This window comes from Aquarana catesbeiana, linkage group LG08 (assembly GCF_042186555.1).
Source record: "Aquarana catesbeiana isolate 2022-GZ linkage group LG08, ASM4218655v1, whole genome shotgun sequence".
Classification (NCBI taxonomy): domain Eukaryota; kingdom Metazoa; phylum Chordata; class Amphibia; order Anura; family Ranidae; genus Aquarana; species Aquarana catesbeiana.
In genome coordinates, this window is record NC_133331.1 from 167864293 (window position 1) to 167887873 (window position 23581).

Below are 23581 nucleotides of genomic sequence, written 5' to 3' on the forward strand. Positions count from 1 at the left end.
TCATTTTCTTTTCTGCAGCTTTCATTAATCAGTACTTTTAAATCAATATATTCTTGGATTTTAATTAAAGAGGAAGTAAATCCTGATGGGTTTTACTTCCTTCCTTTGCCCCTGCAAACTAAAAGCATAATGTGCTAGTATACATTGCATGCTGGCACATTATGTGACACTTACTTGCAAAAGAAGCCCGCGCCATCTCCGCTGTAGGCCACATCCATGTTCGCCCCTCTTCCTTTCCGGGTGGCAGACTCTGGCTCGGCAGACTGGCCGGAGCCGCGTGACCTCACGGCACTCGTATGAAGAAACGGCGCTGGGTTCTTTGTTCCTAAGATTTTATCCCCATTTATGCCTTCTAGCAAGGTTCATAGTATAGGGAAGCTGGCTCTTTTGAAATTCAGTGTCTTTGTATTCCCCTTATATTTCCTATTTGTGTGAATTATACTAAAGCCAATTGACCTGTGATTGCTGTTTCCTAAATTGCTCTGTATTTTCACATCCGTAATCAGGCCTATATTGTTGGTAATCAGTAGATCTAGTAACCCTTTATTCCTAGTTGGTGCATCTACCATCTGACCCATGAAATTGTCCTATGTCTAGATAATTAAAATCCCCCATTATGATAACACTTCCCATCCTTGCTGCTATCCAAAATTGTGATAGGAGGTCCGTCTCCCCCTCTTCCCTCAGGTTAGGGGGCCTAAAGCATACTCCCAGTATTATTTTCCCCTTAGCTTCATCCCTATGGAGCTCTACCCATAAGGATTCCACCTCCTCCCTAGCTCCCTTAGTGATGTCTTCTCTCACATTCACTTGTACATTATTCTTGATATATAGACATACCCCTCCCCTTTTTTACCTTCTCTATCCCTGCGATAAAGGGTATAACCTTGAATGGTTGCCAGTCAATCATGAGAGCTGTTGAACCAGATCTCTGAAATTCCCACAAAATCCAAATCCTCCTCGTACAACAGTATCTCTAGTTCACTCGTCTTGTCCGTCAGGCTCCTGGCATTGGTGAACATGCCATGTAGTTTAGACCAGTAACATACTATCCTTTTATTGGGTGTTCCAAGATTGCAACTAGAACTTGTTACTATACTTAGGTTTATGTGCTTTAGTCAACCTACCACTAATGCCCCCAATACTACCCTCTGGAATATGTTCCACACTGACTATCTGTACCTCTGGACCCTCCCCCCTGTTGCCTAGTTTAAAAACCCCTCTAACTTTTTGGCCATCTTTACTCCCAGCAGATATGCACCCTCATTTAGAGACAAAAGCCACACATTTGTACAGTGACTGAATAGTATGTAAGTAGCTTGATTATGTGGTAATTTAATAGGAAGAGACAAGGCAGATTTTATCTTGAAATAGAGTGTATTATCTGAGAAACAATAGTCACAAATATTTGTGAGTACGGGAGTTGCAAACTCTGAGGTGCAACAAAGCATTTACCCTGCATCAAACATTAGAACTTTTGCAGCTGTGGTTGAGCTGTGGAAACATTTTGACAGCAGCTAAGCAGCAACTACAGTTGTTGTTGACACACACAAAAGATCTTAAGGACTGTTGGGCCTCTGAACTGAAAACATAAGGTGGGGGGGGCAAGAATATGTGAATGAATGAATGAATGAATGATTTGTAAAGCGCTGCAAATGCGAACTGAATCGCCTCAATTACACTATAAACCACAGTAATTTGGTGCAATACACCACAGTATAGCACCGTATAACAACTATCTCGTCCTACATAGACTGTCACCTCTCCCTAAACTACTTTCAACTCACACTGACAAATGGCTGCTTCAAACTCAGCCTTTAATAGTATGGGGGGTTGCACATATTAAATACCAAACCCCATTTATTGGCCATTCTAATGCTTATGACCCCTGTTGACCCCTAATTACTTTTCTTACTGACAAAACATGGAAAATTTACTGATGGAGCACATTTTTTACTCACATCCTGAAATATAACAGAAACTCCTCTTATAAACTAAGATAATTGATCTTTAAACAGTATAAACAATATGTAAGCGTTAACAATATTCATAACAAGTAAATTGTTGGCTTTACAATTAAAAATTCAGAGTGACAAACATGACTAGGTTTATGAAAGGCCTGGGGTACCCCGGGATAAAACAGAAAAATAAGTTCTGACTGGCATCACTAATGGGCACTGTTGGGGATGCAATGATAATCAGGGCACTGATAATCAGTGCCCTGATTATCTGTCAGGGATCTACCAGCACCAGTCCAGGGCACTTGCATTCGCCTATGCGCCGGCGCGCTTCCGTTCGGACACGGCATCAAACTGCTGTGCATCAGCGCGGCGCTCGGTTTGGCGCCATTTTAGCACATAAAAGTTCCCCTGTTCCATGAGAACATCGCTGCTTCGTCTCAGCTCTGTGAATCTGTTTACCCGTATCCTGATTGTCTGCTACCTGATCTTGACCCAGCTTGTTTGACCATCCGACCTGCTCCAATCCCGATCCGGCTTGTCTGACTACTCTTCTGTCTGTATTTGCTACCGTTGCCGAACCCTGCCTGTTTACCGACTCTGCCTCGCCTGCCGTTATTACCTGTGCCAGCTACCTGCCGACCCGGACTGTCTGACTCTGCTTGTGCCTACTGTTCACTTGCTGTTGCACCTTCAGCTTCAGCTTCAGTGATCTCTCCCTCCTGCGTGTCAAGCCTGCTGCCGTTCCAGTCTTCTCTCACCTGCAACTCAGCCATCCAGTGTGTCAAGCCTGCTGCCGTTCCAGTCTCCTCTCACCTGCAACCCAGTGAGTCAAGTTACTGCTGTTCCAGTCTCCACTCACCTGCAGCCCTGCCATCCCAGGAGGGATCTCTGCCTCCACATCAGAGACTATACAGGCACTCCTACCCCACTGCGCTCAGGAGACCACTGTTCCCACTCCAGTGGCTCCTGAACCAGCGTTGTATGAGAGGTCTTCTCCTACAGTCAGGCTCTCCTACCAGGTACCTTACATTATCTGTGCAGGTCTTCCCTGTGAGGTATTACCGCTGATTGGCTAACTTCACCTCACACGTTGTCAGTGTGAGGGGAGGAAAGCCAATAACTGGCATTTCCTTGTTTACATGTAATCAGCTGTGATTGGACACAGCTGACCACATGGGTAAAGAGCCGCATTATCGGCTCTTAATCTAGATCGGGGCTGCGCCATGCGCCATAGGTTAGTCTTGGATTTTGGATGCAAGTAGATTTAAAGGTTTTAGTTTTAGGGTGAACTTCCACTTTAAAGCCGGACTCCTGCGAACACATATATCATGATGCTCTGTGGGTAAAAGTCTTATACAAACATATTAGTCTAGGCCAGAAAATTGTGTCTAAAAATCATTATATACTGGACACCTTGTCATGGGAAAGCTGGTACACACTCTCTCTCTCTCTCTCTGTTCTCAAGGTAGTGTGCACACCTGGAAGCTGTTGACTTATTGTTTTGCCAGCAGCATTTGCAATGTTGGTACAGTTACACAGCGATGTAATGCATGTACTGAGATCCCTACAACTGATAGCCAACAGGAAATAGAAATTCTCAGACAGTGTCTTGGAACACGACCTGCCCTTTTTAAAGGTAAAACAAAACACTTGCGACTTCTCCCACTTCCTCAGCAAAATAAATCAGATATGACAAGACAGAATGTATTACACCCATGTTTGGCTAGACTTCATGTTTTACAAAACATTCCATTTACACTATTCGATGTAATTATTTTCTGGTAATTATATTTATTTCATTGTCCCTGCTGTCATTGCTGGGCTGACCCTTCAGGACAGGAGGTTATAATTCTAATAAAATTGCAGGACAAGGAAGTGATGATAACAAAGGTTCCACTAATATAAGTTACAGAAACAAAGCATTGCTTTTTATAGTGCTTGTAGTTGTCACCTAGAGTTCGTCAATGTGCTTATGGTAGGGAACATGCAATTAGACAAAGGGAAGGAAAAGCTTTTCAAGTGGAATTCTAGTAAATGTCTTTTTTAGTTTTGGACAGAGTAGGAAGGACTAGAGTCTTTTCAGCTTTTATTTTTGTGTGCCCATCAGGAAAATTTTTGTTCATTTCCTGTCCCAGATACACAACAAAGTGAGGGCAAATTCTAGCTTTGGCAGTTGTGGTTAGAAGAGGTGTCACCACTGGAAAATCCCCCCCCCCCCCCGCCTTCTATTCTGGCAATGACCATACCATTTTGTTTTTACTTTTTGTACTGAAAATTAGAGAGAGTAAATCTTACCATCAGTGTCACAGACAATGATAAATAACAAAAAGATCTAACTATTCCAGACCCCATCCAAAGCTGCAAAAAGATTAAAATTATATTAAACCCTTATTTTATTTTTTTTGGGTTTTTATGAGACAGTCCATACTTACATTATAGAATAAGACTTCTTTACTAAAATTGCCTTTTTCTGTTCTCCTGCAGCTGGTCTCTAATCTACTTGTACCCCCTGCCTTTTTGCAGGTGTCTTCATAGCTAGCCAGCTGATAAGGAGACACCCGTGCATGTGTGCTTCTGGCTGGTACTGTGTGTGTCCATAGACCCACACAATGCCTGGGAGGCCACCCTTGCTCCCTCCTCTAAGCAAATTGACCAATGGCAGCAGGAGCTTATGGCTCTGCTGTACTCAGTATCTGCCTCAGCAAAACAGAAGATTGGGGAAGCTGTGCAGATTGTGAAGGATCTTGTAGAGGTGAACATGGACCACAGGTAAGTGATTGGGGATTAGACATGTGCATTTGTTTTCTTCCGAATGCATTTTCGCCCGAATTTCAGGTATTCTCATTATCGTTTTAACGAACGATAACAAAAGCGCAGAATACGAAAACCGAAAGATCCAACATAAACAAATGCTTTATTTTCGTTGCGACAACAGTTCAATATAGATAGGAGATTCATCATGACGCTGACAATAACAATCTGTGTCTATCGAACCTGTGGTCGAATGTGCCTAACCTTAGCTCTATTAGTCCAAGATTATTCTACATAGAGAGAAAAGATTTGACATAGAGAGAAAAGATTCGACATAGAGAGAAAAGATTACTGCTGGAATTGGGTGGGGGAAGTAAAATAAAAATAATGATGATGATGAATGTTATTGGCCGATTATAACCAAAGAGGAGGGGCAGTAAAATAACTAAAACTAAGTAAACACGTACAGCCAACTTACTTTCACTTACGATTTGCTAGCAGAGCGAGACACACACACTGAATCAATTCAGAAAACAGTCAATCTTAGCTGGTCCGTTTGTCAGAGAATCTGAATTATTTAGCAATTAAGCATAAGCACAGCAGCAGAACAATAGTGAAGCAAGCTACAGTTCAACTTAACTTTTTCATAATAATCTGCTGCTATTGTGTTAGTGTTGTGAACTTGATAGTGATACTAGTGTTGCTAGTGTTGTGATAGCCTCAGAGGCTGCCCGGATTTATTATTATAGATACTATATTATAATGCCATATCAATATCTGACATAACGTCGGATGCTGCGCCCACTTTGCACTTGGAGATTGAGAAACGAATGTAAAAGTTGGATAACTGTTGGGGTAGAGTAGACCATTCAACATGAACGACAAAGCAACGAAAAACATACAAACGTCGAATCTTTGGCTTATGGTGTCTGTCGAAAGTTCTAAAGAAGATTAGACGGAGCAGCTAAACTGAACGACGCTGCAATCACACATTTCCGGCCAAATGCATCCGCCCATAGGCTATAGAAAAATTCTAATCTTGATTGACTAGTAAAATAATTAATAAATATAATTATTACTAGTCATACAACATTAGAATTCTACTACAGCTAGCTTGTGGGCAGAAAATTCGACCGGAAATGTACACGTACAGTTTAGCTGCTCCATCAAATCTTCTTTGAACATTCGACAGACACCACGAGCCTTCAATGACAGATTTGACCTTAATTAATTTGGATTTTGGGACAAATGCAATTTTTAACGAAAAACTAAATAGATAAAAATGGATTTCAGGAGTAACTAAATAAATTTATTTTTGGGACAAAAACGAAATTCGAAACAAAATATCTCAGTGTGCACATGTCTATTTGGGATGGATGTATAGAAGGGTTCATTTTTCTTCCTTAATGCAGGAAAAAAAAGATTCTGTCTGCTCCAGTCTTAGTAAATTCCCTTCTACAAGCTTTATAATGTATTTTTCTGGATCTGAACAGCCATGTGTAACACACCTGTAGGCACACATGTCTCTAATTAGTTGTCATTTACAGCAACTGTCATGCAAACTGGTAAGTGAGCAGTGAGAGCTAATTAGAGCCAGATGTTATAAACTTCATAATCTCCACTGTAATATTAGGTTGACGGTTTGGAAAGAAAAGGTAGTTAAGTATTCTACACTATAGCAAATGTGCATATTACGGTGCCGAATCTGTGTTTTGTTTAGATAGAAATAGATACAACCTATGTAGGAGGATGTGTTTCATCCCTGTGTATCACCTGGAAGCTAATTGGTTTCTATGCATCCATTATATCTTTGGGGACCTTAAGTGCTTTATACTTTTTTTTTTAATTATTATTATTATACAGGATTTATATAGCAGCAACAGTTTGCGCAACGCTTAACAAAATGAAGGCAGACATTACAGTTACAGTATCTCACAAAAAAACTACACTCCTCACATTCTTGTAAATATTTTATTACATCTTTTCATGTGACAACACTGAAGAAATTACACTTTACTACAATGTAAAGTAGTGACTGTACAGCTTGTATAACAGTGTAAATTTTCTGTCCCCTCAAAATAACTCAACACACTGCTGGCAACAAAAGTGAGTACACCCCTAAGTGAAAATGTCCAAATTGGGCTGAAAGTGTCAATATTTTGTGTGGCCATCATTATTTTGCAGCACTGCCTTAACCCTCTTAGGCATGGAGTTCACTAGAGCTTCACAGGTTGCCACTGGAGTCCCTTCCACTCCTCCATGATGACATCACCGAGCTGGTGGATGTTAGAGACCTTGGGCTTCTCCACCTTCTGTTTGAGGATGTCCCACAGATGCTCAATAGGGTTTAGGTCTGGAGACATGCTTGGCCAGTCCATCATCTTTATTCTCAGCTTCTTTAGCAAGGCAGTGGTCATCTTGGAGGTGTGCTTGGAGTCATTATCATGTTGGAATACTGACCTGCGGCCCAGTCTCCAAAGGGTGCTTCAGTATGTCACAGTACATGTTGGCATTCATGGTTCCCTCAATGAACTGTAGCTCCCCATTGCTAGCAGCACTCATGCAGCTCCAGACCATGAGACTCCCACCAACATGCTTGACTGTAGGCAAGACACACTTGTCTTTGTGCTCCTCACCTGGTTCCTGCCACACACGCTTGACACCATCTGAAGCAAATAATTTTATCTTGGTCTCATCAGACCACAGGACATGGTTTCAGTAAACCATGTCCTAAGTCTGCTTGTCTTCATCAAACTGTTTGCGGGCTTTCTTGTGCATCATCTTTAGAAGAGGCTTCCTTCTGGGATGACAGCCATGCAGACCAATTTGATGCAGTGTGCATTGACAGGCTGACCCCCCACCCCTTCAACCTCTGTAGCAATGCTGGCAGCACTCATATGTCTATTTTCCAAAGACAACCTCTGCATATGATGCTGAGCACGTGCACTCAACTTCTTTGGTAGACCATGGCGAGGTCTGTTCTGAGTGGAACCTGTCCTGTTAAACTGCTGTATGGTCTTCGCCACTGTGCTGCAGCTCAGTTTCAGGTGTCTTGGCAATCTTCTTATAGCCTAGGCCATCTCGATGTAGAACAACAATTCTTTTTTTCAGATCCTAAGAGATTTTTTTGCCATGAGAGCCATGTTGTACTTTCAGTGACCAGTATGAAAGAGTAAGAGTGATAACACCAAATTTAACACACCTGCTCCCCATTCACACCTGAGACCTTGTAACACTAACGAGTCCCATGACACCGAGGAGGGAAATTGGCTAATTAGACCCAATTTGGACATTTTCACTTATGGGTGTACTCACTTTTGTTGATGGCGGTTTAGACATTAGTGGCTGTGTGTTGAGTTATTTTGAGGGGAAAGCAAATTTACACTGTTATACAAGCTGTACACTCACTACTTTACATTGATACAATGTAATAGCTGTGGGGAATGAGCTGATGGAAAAAGTAAAACAGTGTATGCATTAAAAGCAGGATAGGCTTCTTTAAAGAGAAGGGTTTTCGGGGATCGTCTAAAGATAAATAGATTAGGGGACAGTTGGACAGATTGAGGTAGGGAGTTCCAAAGGATGGGAGAAGTTCTGGAGAAATCCTAGAGGCAAGCATGGAAGGAGGTGACAAGGGAGCTAGAGAGCAGGAGGTCTTGGGAGGACCAAAGAGAGCGGCTTGGTTGGTATTTTGACACTAGGTTAGTGATGTAGCTAGGGGCAGAGTTGTGGATGGCTTTGTAAATTATTGTTAGTACCTTGAGTTTTATTTGTTGGGTGAGTGGAAGCCAGTGGAGGGATTGGCAGAGAGAGGTGGAGGACACTGAACAGTTGGTAAGGTTGATATGTCTTGCAGCAGCATTCATTATGGACTGAAGGGGGGATAGTCTATTTAAAGGTAATCGAATGATGAGGGAGTTGCAGCAGTGGAGGCAAGAGATAACCAGTGAGTGAACTAGAAGCTTGATGGTGTCATTGGTTAAAAAGGGGCGTATTCTAGAGATGTTGCGGAGGCTAAGGCCACACTGAATGCACATAAAGGCACATAAAGTCCAGCTTTGTCTGGCAGGGCAAAATCATGTTTTGACCATCCCCAGCCATGTTCTTATACTTCTAAATGAGGCTGTCCTAGGAGGAACAAGAGTTTTTTTTTTTTTACAAAAATGTAATTGTAGTAACATTTTTGTAAGAATAGGAATGAAGTGTGTATTTTACTTTCACGGTTTGTTTTATGTATAAATGTTAGGTTTTGGATTTCCTTTAAGCCAGCATGAATTGTTTTTATTGTAGTATGGTCCACTCGCATACCCCCTGGTTACTAGATTGGCATCTTGGAGACAGCCCAACATATGCAGTCTGGGACAGGAGGGCAAGGTTGTTATGTCTGCAAAGTAAAGGAAGGTTAAATCAACCAATTATCGATAATAAGTGCTCTTATATCCCTCTTTTAAATCAAATTGTGAATTGTATATTTTTATAGCTGCTGAACAGAAGCAGGTAATTTTTTGAATGAGCTTCAAATAGAGTATAATTTGTACTGACTTGCATTCATATGAAATTATGTAGCTCTTTGAAATATTCCATATGTATGTAAAATCTGCCTTTGTCATGTAGGATACTGATTAAATTATATAGAGGTATTTTAGCAAATGACAGCATAGTGGTTTCAGAAAAAGGGACTGTTTGCATTTGAACAATGCATCAATCTATTGGGTCCGATTTATGACTTTGTGTTAAAGTGACCCCAATTAGCACATTAAACATAATTACTTGACAGAATATGCTGGTTTGTGGTTTCCAAATTAATGACTATTATTGCCTTTTTCCTGTGACCTCTGTCCATACATGATTGATTTGTTTCAGAGTTTAAATATTTTCCATACTGATCTGCCAGGCCTTTTGACACATAATTAGCCCATTAAAAGTTAAAATAAATAAAAAGAAAGCCTTCCTAATTGTTGGAATTGATAAAGACTTTATTTTTTGAATTATCCTTTTTTCTATGCTTCGTAAAAAAGGGGTAAAATATGTTTGGAAGCCTTACTTTAAGGTCACAATTAGCATTGTTTTAAAGGAAATCCATTGGTTCCAGGGAATTGTATGGATTGCATGTCATTGACTAATACAAAGCATTTGTTGTTCTACAGTTGCCCTGATTATGACTACATAATGTGAATCATACTGTATGTATTACTGATGAAAGCAATCTACTACAAAGCAATCCTGTTTTTCTTTTTAAGGGTTCTCCTGGTCCAAAGGGAAATCCAGTGAGTATATATATATATTTATATGTCCCACTAATGATAGTATTGATGTGTCTGTTTCAAATTAAATGTATGAATACTGCAATTTTATAAATAGCGTATTTTTCTTCTTTTAGGGAACAGCAGGTGCCAAAGGAGAAAAGGTATGGAATTCTGGATTGTGTACTATTTTTCTCATTTGCTATAACTTTATTTTTATATACTGAAACAGGAGGCATTTATTATATGATGATGATGATGATAATACGATAAATCCATTTAAAGCAATACTATACCCATTGATTTAACTGTCTCCCAAAATAGTTGCATTCAAGGCATGCCATGAGTAATAACTGTTACAGTTGCTTATGCTTTCAAATTAACTTTCAAGCCATGAAATGGCTGCTATCATAACTGATCACATGTGCAACTGCATGGCAACTGCAGATCAAACAGAGGCAAAGATGGCCGCTTCCTTGGCAGTAAAGGATAGAAAGGTTTAGTTCCACTAATGTGCTTCACGACACACACTGCCAATGCTAGGTTAAAATTTAGAAGCAAAGAAGCAAATGCAAGGTCTATCAAATGTAGTTTAACTTGAAAAATAAAGGGTTAATATTTGTGAATCGGTACTTCTAGACAATTTAAAAAGACTTAACATTGTTTTTCAAATAGTTGGACTACTGATTTTATCTTTCAGTTTCATCATGTTTACTCTTTATGGTTCTATGCCTTGGACAGTTGGTGAATTTCCCACCTGTTATATATTCTAACATATTAAGAATAAAGTGATAAAAAAAAAATGATATCATGGTGAAGAATATTTTTACCGGTGCACAATGGTATTTATACAAATTGTAGGCCCCAAACACGCTAAAGAAAAAAGGTTCCCCTCAGCACAGGTTCCTGACCAGTGCCAAGTGATCTCGGATAGACATGTGCATTAATTTTCATCCGAATGCATTTTCGTCCGAATGCATTTTCGTCCGAATTTTGGTTATTTTCGTTAGCGTTTTAACAAACGCTATCGAACGGGCAGAATCCGAAAACCAAAAGATCAGACATGAACAAATGATTTATTTTCATTTTCGTTGTGACAACAGTTCGATATAGATAGGAAATTCGACATGATGCTGACAATAGCAATCTGTGTCCATCGAACCTGTGGTCGAATGTGCCTAACCTTAGCTCTATTAGTTCAAGATTATTCTACATAGAGAGAAAAGATTTGACATAGAGAGAAAAGATTCAACATTATAGAGACAATAGCAAAAAAGGTCGAATGTGCCTAACCTAACTCTATTAGCCCAAGATTATTCGACATAGAAAAAAAAGATTCGACATGAAGATTTGATGAAGCATTCGCCGCGAGCGGACATTTATGGTCAAATGCTCCGCCCATAGGCTATAGAAGAATTTTAATGTTGGTTGACTAGTAATAATAATGAATAAATATAATTATTACTAGTGTCATACAACATTAGAATTCTACTATAGCTTGTAGGCGGAACATTCGACCAGAAATGTACGATTGCGGCATCAAACAGTTTAGCTGCTCCGTCGAATCTTCTTAGAACATTCGACAGACACCATAAGCCTTCAATGACAGATTCGACCTTAATTATTTCAGGTTTTCAGATGAATGCATTTTTAACGAAACAAAACTAATAAAAACGAGTTTCGGGAGTAACTAAATAAATGTATTTTTCGGACGAAAACGAAATTCCGAAACAAAATATTTCAGTGTGCACATGTCTAATCTCGGATGCTTCAGAAGGTACTACAGTATATGGAACCAAATAGCTGAGCACTCGTAGGCATTGTTTATGTTACACAGTATTGTGGTTAAATAAATGTGAACTGCAGCATTTTTGTTTGTCACTTAAACATTAAAACTGGAATTTAAGTTACATCTTTGGTGGTTATAGCTTTAGACACATAACTTACCTGTAATGAATAGTCTCCCATGTCCTGCTGACTGCTCCTACAGTAGAAATCTTCTCTTCAGTGAAGCCAAGTCCTCTTCACAGCCCAAAACTTCCCAGCTCTGCGCGGGTTAACTAGCTTGGGTCTAAAATTAAAGGACATTGAGAAAGTCCTGATGGCTGCCTCTCCCTTTCTGTCCTCTCCTCCATTCACAACACTTTTTCTGTGAGTTAGGGAAAGGCAGATAAATCACTGCATTCTCTCCCCCATTCAGAGAACATGTTACATTTACTGAAAAAGGATTGTCTATGACAGAGTTTTTTTTTTTTTTAATCTGATCATGTTTTATTGCAAGATAAAATGGGTGGATTGCAGCTTGGCAAATGACAGAGGATAACTTCTGTGCCCTCTGTTCAAGGAGGTGAAAGTATAATGGGATGCTACAAAGAACAATACAGACAATATCCTTCCTGGCTTCAACAAACATACACAAATAAGATTCTTTTGGAACAACAGGTTACAGAAGCTGAGAAATAATATTATTTTTTCAGTCTTCCTTTTCACTAATGACCTTAACTGTTCCTAAAAGGTTTCAGGCAAGCCTTAGGATTGCTGTGTGGGTGGAGGGTGTCTAGTAGTACTAGTACATATCCTATAGTGTGTATGTATAGACCCAGAGGATTTCACCATAACTTGAGCTATCAGTTTATTGTATATTTGGTACCCAAACATGGAAATGGATGTCACCATCTTAGTCCATTCTTTGAAAGATGTTCTTCTTCAGACAACCTACTCATGCACTGTGCAGTACTGTTCTTAAAGTGCATCTCTAGGCAATTTGTATGTACATTGGGAGAAATTTAGAAGCTCTGCAGGTCTATGTCGTCAATCGGAACATTTTTCTCTTACGTCTTTACCTGCCAACAGAGTAGGAAGTTAGAGAAAACCTGAAGGGAAATCCCACCTTTTACAACTGTCAGCTGAACACGTGCCACAAGTGGCAGATTCACCCTAACATTTAGATGCAGTGACAACTGTAACCTTTTAACTTCTTCTGGGTAACAAGTATTAGCAGAGCAAGACGTGAGGGCGAATCTCTGCAATGGAAATGCAGACATACAAGAATGGCAACCACCCAATTTATAACCAGCTTTGAAACTGAGATTCACATGGTAGGACATTGCACAGTACAAATAGAAGATTTCCCAGCAAACTTCCCAGCTAACCTGCAAAATAAAATACAATGACCCTGTCTAACAATTTACAGTAAAAATAGAGGATACATTTGGAAATATATGTGGAAATCGCACTGCCTTGCCAAGGCCCCTCTGTAAAGTGCAGTTCTAACTCCTCTATTTGAGAGTGTCCAAGTTGGAGCCTATATAGCAGCAGATAAATGAAGGGCAGGTATGCAGGCAATGGGACACATTAGAAGCCCAGCAAGGGCGCAATGGTAGCTGAAGGTGTCCAAAGTGTCCCCACGCCAGCGAGCAAGCTATACAAGAATGGCAACCACCCTAATTTATAACTTGCTTTTGAAAGGTGCACATGGAAGGGCATTGCACATCGCTAACAAACAAAATATTTCCCAGTACCCTTACCAGCTAGCCTGCAAATAAAATAAAATGGCACTGTCTAGCAATTTACATTAAAAACAGAGCTTTGAGTAGCACACATTTGTAAATATATACTGCTTTGCCTGTGCGGTTTTAAAGTGGTTGTTAAGTCACATTGATAAATCTCTTCTATCCCCTCTGTTTTAGGAAGATATTAAGTACAGTATGTCAATAAAGTACAAATGCATTAATAAACATACAAATACATCAAGTGAAAACTAAAACATATACAAATCAATAAAAATGACATATAAGTGCTGATGCGTTTCATACTATAGGACTATATACTATGAGATACTTCTTTCCTCCTGCCCATTATTGAGCTTTTATACCATGTGGGCCATTACAACTGGTGGGATGAGTTCTGACACCTGGGGCTTTTCCTGTGGGCTTTGTATATTTACATACAGTATCACACAAAAGTGAGTACACCCCTCACTTTTTTGTAAATATTTTCTTGTACCTTTTCATGTGACAACACTAAAGAAATTACACTTTGCTACAATGTAAAGTAGTGAGTTTACAGCTTTTATAACAGTGTACATTTGCTGTCCCCTCAAAATAACTCAACACACAGCCATTAATGTCTAAACCGCTGGAAACTAAACTGAGTACACCCCTACGTGAAAATGTCCAAATTGGGCCGAAAGTGTCAATATTTTGTGTGGCCACCATTATTTTCCAGCACTGACTTAACCCTCTTGGGCATGACATTCACCAGAGCTTCACAGGTTGCCACTGGAGTCCTCTTCCACTCCTCCATGATGACATGACAGAGCTGGTGGATGTTAGAGACCTTGCGCATTTTCACCTTCCATTTGAGGATGCCCCACAGATGCTCAATAGGATTTAGGTCTGGAGACATGCTTGGCCAGTCCATCACCTTTACCCTCAGCTTCTTTAGCAAGACAGTGGTTGTCTTGGAGGTGTGTTTGGGGTCATTATCATTTTGGAATACTGCCCAGCGGCCCAGTCTCCGAAGGGAGGGGATCATGCTCTGCTTCAGTATGTCACAGTACATGTTGGCATTCATGGTTCCCTCAATGAACTGTAGTTCCCCAGTGCTGGCAGCACTCATGCATCTCCAGACCATGACATTCCCATCACCATGCTTGACTGTAGGCAAGACACACTTGTCTTTGTACTCCTCACCTGGTTGCCGCCACACACACTTGACATCATCTGAACAAAATAAGTTTATCTTGGTCTCATCAGACAACAGAACATGGTTCCAGTAATCCATGTCCTTAGTCTCCTTGTCTTTAGCAAACTGTTTGCACTCTTTCTTGTGCATCATCTTTAGAAGAGGCTTCCTTCTGGGATGACAGCCATGTATAACAATTTGATGCAGTGTGTGGTGTATGGTCTGAGCACTGACAGCCTGACCCCCCACCCCTTCAACCTCTGAAACAATGCTGGCAGCACTCATACGTCTATTTCCCAAAGACAACCTCTGTATACCATGCTGAGCATGTGCACTTGACTTCTTTGGTCAACCATGGCAAGGTCGGTTCTGAGTGGAACCTGACCTGTTAAACCTTTGTATGGACTTGGCCACCATGCTGCATCTCAGTTTCAGGGTCTTGGCAATTGTCTTATAGCCTAGGCCATCTTTATGTGGAGCAACAATTCTTTTTTTCAGATCCTCAGATGCCATGAGGTGGCATGTTGAACTTCCAGTGACCAGTATGAGAGAGTGTGAGCAATCAAACCAAATTTAACACACCTGCTCCCCATTCACATCTGAGACCTTGTAACACTAACAAGTCACATGACACTGGAGAGGGAAAATGGCTATTTGGGCCCAATTTGGACATTTTCACTTAGGGGTGTACTCACTTTTGTTGCCAGCGGTTTAGACATTAATGGCTGTGTGCTGTGTTTTTTTTTGAGGGGACAGCAATTTTACACTGTTATACAAGCTGTACACTCACTACTTTACATTGTAGCAAAGTGTAATTTATTCAGTGTTGTCACATGAAAAGATATAATAAAATATTTACAAAAATGTGAGGGGTGTACTCACTTTTGTGAGATACTGTATGTTGTATTCCTCACTTGATGTATTCATACGTTTATTTATGCATTTGTACTTTATTGGTTAGATAGCGCAACACATTTGGATTTATTATCAACTTATATTTCCATGTGGATATTTGGTGAGTGCAGCTGTCACTGATATTTATTAAAATTTTGTATGACACTTAGCACAACTATATTTTTATTTTATAATCCTAAATGCCTTCTTGCACAGCACCCCTGTGCGGTCACGTGACCTCCCTTCACTCTCCTTCCCCGATCTAAGGAGAGCAGCAGGGGCTGAGATTCCCCTGTGACGTATGCCACCCAGCAGAGGGAGGTCATGTGACCACACAGCGAAGCTGTGCAAGAAGGTATTTAGAACTATAATTAAAAAAAAACTGACATACTGTACTTAATATCTTGCTAAAACAGGGGGAATAGAAGTGATTTATAGCAGCAGGGAGGCACAGGGAGAAGATCAGCTCTCCCAACAAAGACTACTGAACTGACAGGCAGGGAGGAAGGGGAATACATAGAGACTGAACACACAGTGGGATGATGGAAGGATGTAAACTGACCACGGTATCGTGGATCAGCGGCCATGATTACCGTGGTCAGTACACATAGGGGGGGCACAGGAATAGGCAGGATCAACCACATATTTTACAACTTAGAATGGAACAAATTACACTGCAGAAGCACTATGCTATAGACCATGCTTTAAAGGAACAGGAGCATTTTTTTAGGGTTAAAACCACTTTAACTCTTAAACAGAAACACAGACAGCAATTAAAAAACTGACAGAAGATCCAACTTGTTCAACACTTTAAATTTACAGTTTGCAGTTTTATTTTAAGGCTAAGACAAGGGATGTGCATCATCAGCTTATCTCTGCATTCATATCAGAGGCTAATATAAAATCAAAAATAAAATCCCAATCTGTCTGGTCACATTTTCTTTCAATTTTGGTTTTATTGTTAGTGATAATTAATAATAATAATTTATTTCAGATTCAAACTTTAACCATTTTTGCACAACTGCTTCAAAATGTCTATATTAGTTATGCAATCAAGGGGTTAATATGGCACACTCTGGATGTAGCTAGGGACATATAACTGAAAAGGCGGGGGGGGGTTATGATTTTGGAGGGGGGAAGGTTGGGATCAGGCGACAATAGGAGGGGGAACTTGGTGGTAAATGTTAATGTTTCACAGCAAGTTCAGGTTTAGTCCATGTAAGGATGATAAAAATGCTGAGTATGTAGAAGGCAGCCAGTCTGTAAAAGCTAGAAGGAGCTCTGGAACAACACAAGAGAGAGAAGGACAGCGCCCTCTAAATGCAGCGTGTTTAACAAAAGTTTTATTACAATGGAAAAAATACTCACATTTGAGTAGATAAAATCTAGCATAAAGAACAGTAAGATGGGCTCATCCGCATGTTTGCGGGAGATGTGGGTTTCACGGGCCAGTGGAGGGGATCCTGTGTCTGGGATCCTGTGTCCTAGGTTCTAGTAGCTCTCCGGTGGTGCTGTGGGTACTCAGGGCCTCCGGGCGGCTTGGATGTAGGCGATGGATGCTCAAGCATGTGGATGCTTGGACGTAGGCGGTGGATGCTCAAGCATCCACCGCCTATGTCCAAGCCGCCCGAGGCCCTGAGTACCCACAGCACCACCGGAGAGCTACTAGGACCTAGGACACAGGATCCAGGACACAGGATCCCCTCCACTGGCCCGTGAAACCCACATCTCCCGTGAACATGCGGATGAACCCATCTTACTGTTCTATATGCTGGATTTTATCTACTCAAATGTGAGTGTTTTTTATCCATTGTAATAAAACTTTTGTTAAACACGCTGTCCTTCTCTCTCTTGTCTATATTAGTTATAACTGATCTAGACATTTTGGGTATATTTTAGGAAAAAATTTCACCATACTCTGCACATTAACTACAGTTGGCCTTCCAACTCCATTAAGCATTTGTCTGGTTTACAATGATTAGATTGCTCAAAAGATTGCACCAATGTCCTTTTGCTGTTGTCACATCTTTTCTCTTATGTGTAAATTGTCATTCTATAAAACACTGTGCACAATGGTGGAGTTCCTTACATAAACAAAGAGTGCTGGTCAGCTTCCGCTTGTTCAAAGAGTAATTGGTACCATTTTTAAATCGAATTATATTACATACAAATGGAATATAAAGATCTTATATTAATTATAAAACATTAGTTATTATAACAAAAAATACTGTTTAAGATATCTTAAAGAAATTCCTCCCCTTCTGTTTTGTATTTCAGGGTCTTTGTGCGGATTACTCCCACAGGGTAAACATTGCTTGTTATTTACCTGTATACTGTTCTCAGTCACCACACGCTCCAACGGCATTTAATTGAAGTGTTTATTTTCTTAAAACTGTAGTTTACATCTCGTTATAGTCAACACACAGGGGTGAAAACAAGCCTTAACATGACTAATTATTATGGGTTTGGATGTGTTATAATGAAAGCAGACTTAGGGTGAAGTTATGCACTAATATATGTGATTAGTCTTTGCATTTGTATACAGCCTTATGAAGCAATCATTGCTGAGTGGAGAAAAGTGGTTGTTCTCTAGTGTGGCAATCGTTACAGAATATAAATAAAGAAGTGCAGTGATTTGTGGTGGCATAGCGACATCAGGAAATTATTTCAACCGTAAAAAATGAACTCAACCTAAAGGCTATAAAAATCAACCTACACAAATAGAGGCTGATTTACTAAAGGATTAGAGAATGTTTGCCTGGAAAAATGAATACAAAAAAGCCTTCTTCCCTTCAATCATCCTAACAGGTGCAAGGTAAAATACAATTTTTTATAATTCCCCTACATTTGATTGGTTGTTCAAAGGGAGCACAGTTTGACTTTGATAAGTGAAAATTCTCTACTTTTTTAATAAATCAACCTCACAGGCTTTTTAAGTAAGTGCAGTAATTCATAACAACCAATAAGGATTATTTTTACTTAGGTAAACTGAAATCTGATTGGTTGTTATGCGTTATTGCTCTTTGCACTGGCTTTGGAATGTAGACGATGAAGCCAAGCACCCAACGTTATCCTTCTCTGATGTGTACATGACCTCTTTTGGGGTTCACTAATACTGTATCCTGCAAGATTGTTACACGGTTTCGTTCAAGATGTTCAGCATATGGTCTTGCAGTTTGTTTTTCTTAGTTCCGCTTTTTCCCTTCCAAAAACATGATTCAATATTCTGGGTTTTGTTTTACTTAGCAGATGATTCTTGAAGACAGCAATCTGGAAAGTGACTAATTTTAAATGTTAATAGGCTATGTTGAGAAAAAAAAACATACATACAATGTTCTGGCCATAAATAGTCATAGACCTTAAAAAAGATTCTATGAAATGTTGGACTATAGCACTATAGTAATGTCATGTGTGTGAGCATGTCATGTTTGATGTTATAAGAGGCTGTTGCTGTGTAAATATACAGTGTTGTAACGACCATCTTTCTGGCCAGCTTCCAGATGACATGCCAATCATTTCATTAAGAATTGATGACATGGTTTATAGGGTGGAACAGGAAGAAAAGCATTATCAGTTGAAAGGAACAAGCACACATAAGCCTCCCAGAGTTTTTGTATAAAGTTTTGGCTGTTGGCCTTGAACTACAAATGTCCTGAAGGATTATTGAACTGGCTATGAAGCCGGGCACACACTATCCAATCTGATAATCCAGTTGTTTGATTATAATATATCTGTATGAAATGTCTATACACACACCACATTCCAATAGTGAATAAGAATACATGACTGTAAGGTTACCCCACACAGATAAAGATTCTAATTATACAATCCCACTGACTGCTTCAGAGAAAAGTATTCATAAGTGCACAATCACGCTACACATGTTGCACACGGCTTAGGTCCACTAAAGAAAAAAACATTACTGATTCATGCAATCTCATCCAGTCCCACAGATGTCATTACTGTACAGGTCAAGTTTTGACCTATAAAACATTTAAGACCAATTGAACCCTTTAAAGCTCGAATCCAGGAAACGTTAAAATTGTCCCCTGAAGTGGGGCTGCATCTGCACTGTGTGGGTATATGCTCGTTTTGGTCCAGGAGACTTAGTTAAACAAGAGTTACTCAATCCTACACTCCTTCACGCTGCTAGACTGATCCCCGCAGTGTCTTTTCCCCCACTCTCCAGTGCTCTAAGGTCCTGACATCATCAAGACCAATGCAGGGTCCATAGCATGGAGTGACAGTCCACCCCCAAAAGTGTTGGGTGCGCTGCCTGCCAGGGGAGTGGAGGATCAAGTAAAAGCGCTTCTCCTCTTTCCTAGACAAAATAAGTTGGTAACTCTTGCAATGTGGGCACAGCCCCACTGCACAGGATTTTAACATTTCTCAAAGTTGGGATTTAAGGGCTTGCAGTTTCCAGCCTTATTTAATCATACAAAACCAATTTTACAAATGTTTTATAGACTGAGCATGTTACCAGCGGATATAAAAACATGAAATGAATGTTTTTGGGACCAGAGGTCAATGATGCCTAGATGCCTAGTCCAAATTTAGACAGCGCATCAGTTAATATAGAGATAACTCCATGACTGGTATGCCTACCCAAATAATTGCTCAATGACATTTTTTGCGATACGGCACTGCGTCGCTTTAACTGACAATTGTGCAGTTGTGCGAAGCTGTACCCTAACAAAATTAACATCCTTTTTTTCCCACAAATAGAGCTATCTTTTGGTGGTATTTGATCACCTCTGCCTTTTTTATCTTTTGCGCTATAAACAAAAGAAAAGTTTCAATTTTGAAAAAAACACAATATCTTTTACTTTTTGCTATAATAAATATCCCACTTTTTTTTCCAAAAAAACTAATTTTTTCCTCAGTTTAGGCCGATATGTATCCTTCTACATATTTTTTGTAAAAAAAATCTCAATAAGCGTATATTGATTGGTTTGCACAAAAGTTATAGCGTCTACAAAATAGGGGATAGATTTATGGCATTTTTATTATTATTTTTTTTTTACTAGTAATGGTGGCGATCTGCGATTTTTATCGGGACTGTGATATTGCGGCAGACAAATTGGATGCTTTTGACACGTTTTTGGGACCACTGACAATTATACAGCGATCAGTACTATAAAAATTAATTGATTACTGTATAAATGTGACTGGCAGGGAAGGGGTTAACACTAGGGGGCGATCAAGGGGTTAACTGTGTTCCCTAGGTGTGTTCTAACTATAGGGGGGATGGGACTGTCTAGGAGGAGAGAGAGATCAGTATTCATACTTAGTATGAACACATGATCTGTCTCTACCCCCCTGAAAGAACCGGGTTTTGTGTGTTTACACACACAGATCCCGGTTCTCGCTCTGTCACTCGCATCGGCTCCGGGCACATGCTGTGGGCACCTGCGCGCACCCCTAGTGGCCAAAAGGAAAAGCGACGTAAGGTAACGACGATTTGCCCAGCCAAGCCAACCTGCCGCAGTAAGACTGCGGCAGCTGGTCTGGAAGTGGTTAATAACATATAATGCTTTAATTGGGTAGACTATGTGAAAAAAATATATATTATAGACTGACAAATGTCCAAGTTTTTTTTCTTAAAGTTTTTTTTAAACTAATGTATTTACTTTTTTAACACTGCAGTTGATTCTGACAGTTACACTATTACTAGATGGCAGTGAACATCTGCAAAATGAAGGCTTTTATTTTTGGAAATACAGTCACCAATCTGCATGTGCCAAAATGGACATAGTGGTCATAATGGGGTTTATTTATTAAAGCTGGAGAGTGCTATACCAGGCTCACTTCTACATAAAAAACCAATCAGCTTCTAACCTCAGCTTGTTCAATTAAGCCTTGGCAATAAAACCTGGAAGCTAAATGGTTTCTGTGCAAAAGTGAGCCTGATTTGCCCTCTCCAGTTTTATTATTATTTTTATTATTACAAAAACAAAGAAAAAACTGCGCTATAATCTGATTGAAAAGTGCATAGAACCTCGATATATACAAATACATCAAATCGCATCAAACAGTCTATATATATTATCAAAGCCTGTGGATAAAAGAAAGAAGAGAAAAAGGTGTAATGAAGAACAACAGTTCTCCGTGGAAGTCTGATGGAAAATAGAAATACAACACACCAAACTGTGATCCTCCACCACCAAAAATATGCGCTTACCAGATGGTAAACGTAAACACGCATGTCTCAGAATTGCATCCAGATTGGACAGCTAGCACTGACACACTCCTCTAGATACCCAGTGGATGGTAAGCGTCTCAGACGTGTGGAGGCTGGATCCAGAGTCCTGTCATCGGTAACCCTCTGTGCAGCGTACCTCCACTTACACACCAACCCGACTTACAGGGAATAGGGGTAAAGAGAAAGCAGCCATAGCATAATTCCGATTATAAATTATAATTTATTATAAAAAGGTAGAACACTTACAGATAAACAGCATAAAAAGAGCAGATCGCCGGCCGGCAAGCGAGCACCCGTTCGTGACAAGGTGCGATGACGTCAGAGCATCAACCTCCCAACGTACATTTCGTCTATACCTGACATCGTCTGGGGAACGGGCGACGCTCTGACTCATCGCAATATATAAACAAAAAAATCACGCCCCATTGTGACAACCCAGAGGCATCTGTTCTAAACAGCCAATCCACTGAGGGAATGGAACCAGGAAGCAACCACACTAGCCAGTCAACATGTACTACAAAGCAGCTGCACCATATTCTATGGGGAAAACTAAATCTAAAAAACAAAATAAACAGCATGACACCATCGTCCGTCGAAAAAAGAAGGGAATACCACCAAAAAAGGACATAAAAAATACGTCCTCCAAGGGCTATAATGTAAAACAAATTTAATAAAATGTATAAAAATATAGAAAAAGAGGGGTAGGTGGGCATAAAAAATATTTAATCTATGACTAATAGATGGACACAAACCTCCAATAATATGCACCCAAGTGCGAAGTATATGGAAAACAACACCCCACCCCTGGGTAAACCCATAAAGGGTAACCACTCGTCAACAATAATATATTGATGTTAGTTGGAATGTTGAATGCATAATATATAGGAAACAAAAATACTTATAAAAAAGTGAATAAAGAGGTGAGTGTCACCCATAAGTGTTGAAACTGTGTGTACATAAACTGTGAAGAAACCCACAAGGGAATGCACAAAAATAAGAAGAAAATAAAAATAGAAATAAAAATAGACATAGAAATAAAAAATAAAAATATAAAATAAAATAAAAAGTGCATGCATAAGAAATGATTGCACATAGACCAATACACGCCCACATGACAGATATGCCTCTGAGTTGTCACAACAAGTTCGCAGAGGCATACAAAATATTGTCAACAAGTGCATTCAGATAGTACCCATAACATAAAAACCAAAATTATTAAACATCATCTTTAGGATGGTAGAACAAATTCACGAAGGCATACAAAATGACATAATCGTATGAGTCCAAAAAAACTTGTCAACCCAAATGTATTATCCCTAAGTATTATCCATGAACGCATTTAGGTCTACCTCTACGTTCAACCCGAATGGTGTATAACTTTTGATCCTATATATCCAAGCCATTTCGAGGCGTGATATGCCCCGAACCAAGGAACCACCCCTCCAAGGACAAGTGAATTTGTCTATCCCTAAAAATATGGTCTTGTCCGGGTTTTTATTATGAACCTCCAGGTAATGTCTGGACACGAGATGCTTCGGGAAGCCATTAAGGATGTTTGTCACATGCTCATTAAGCCTAACCATAAGGGGTCGCTTAGTCCTGCCCACATACTGTAGCCCACAAGGGCACTTATTATTATTATACACGATTTATATAGCTCCAACAGTTTACGCAGCGCTTTACAATGTAGAGGGGGGACAGAACAATAATGCCCTGTACACACGGTCGGATTTTCCAATGGAAAATGTGTGATAGGACCTTGTTGTCGGAAATTCTGACCGTGTGTAGGCTCATCACACATTTTCCATCGGATTTTCCGACACACAAAGTTTGAGAGCAGGATA

At 39.9% G+C, this 23581-nt stretch overlaps 1 protein-coding gene across 1 annotated transcript in view; it reads left to right on the forward strand.

Annotated features, from left to right (window-relative positions):
- Positions 1 to 23581, forward strand: part of COL13A1 (collagen type XIII alpha 1 chain) — a 250216-nt gene that overhangs the window by 78218 nt on the left and 148417 nt on the right. The window contains exons 8-10 of the mRNA XM_073596695.1: positions 9953 to 9979; positions 10093 to 10119; positions 17813 to 17839. Of these exons, the coding sequence (XP_073452796.1) occupies positions 9953 to 9979; positions 10093 to 10119; positions 17813 to 17839 (81 nt within the window). The remainder of the gene's footprint in view (positions 1 to 9952; positions 9980 to 10092; positions 10120 to 17812; positions 17840 to 23581) is intronic.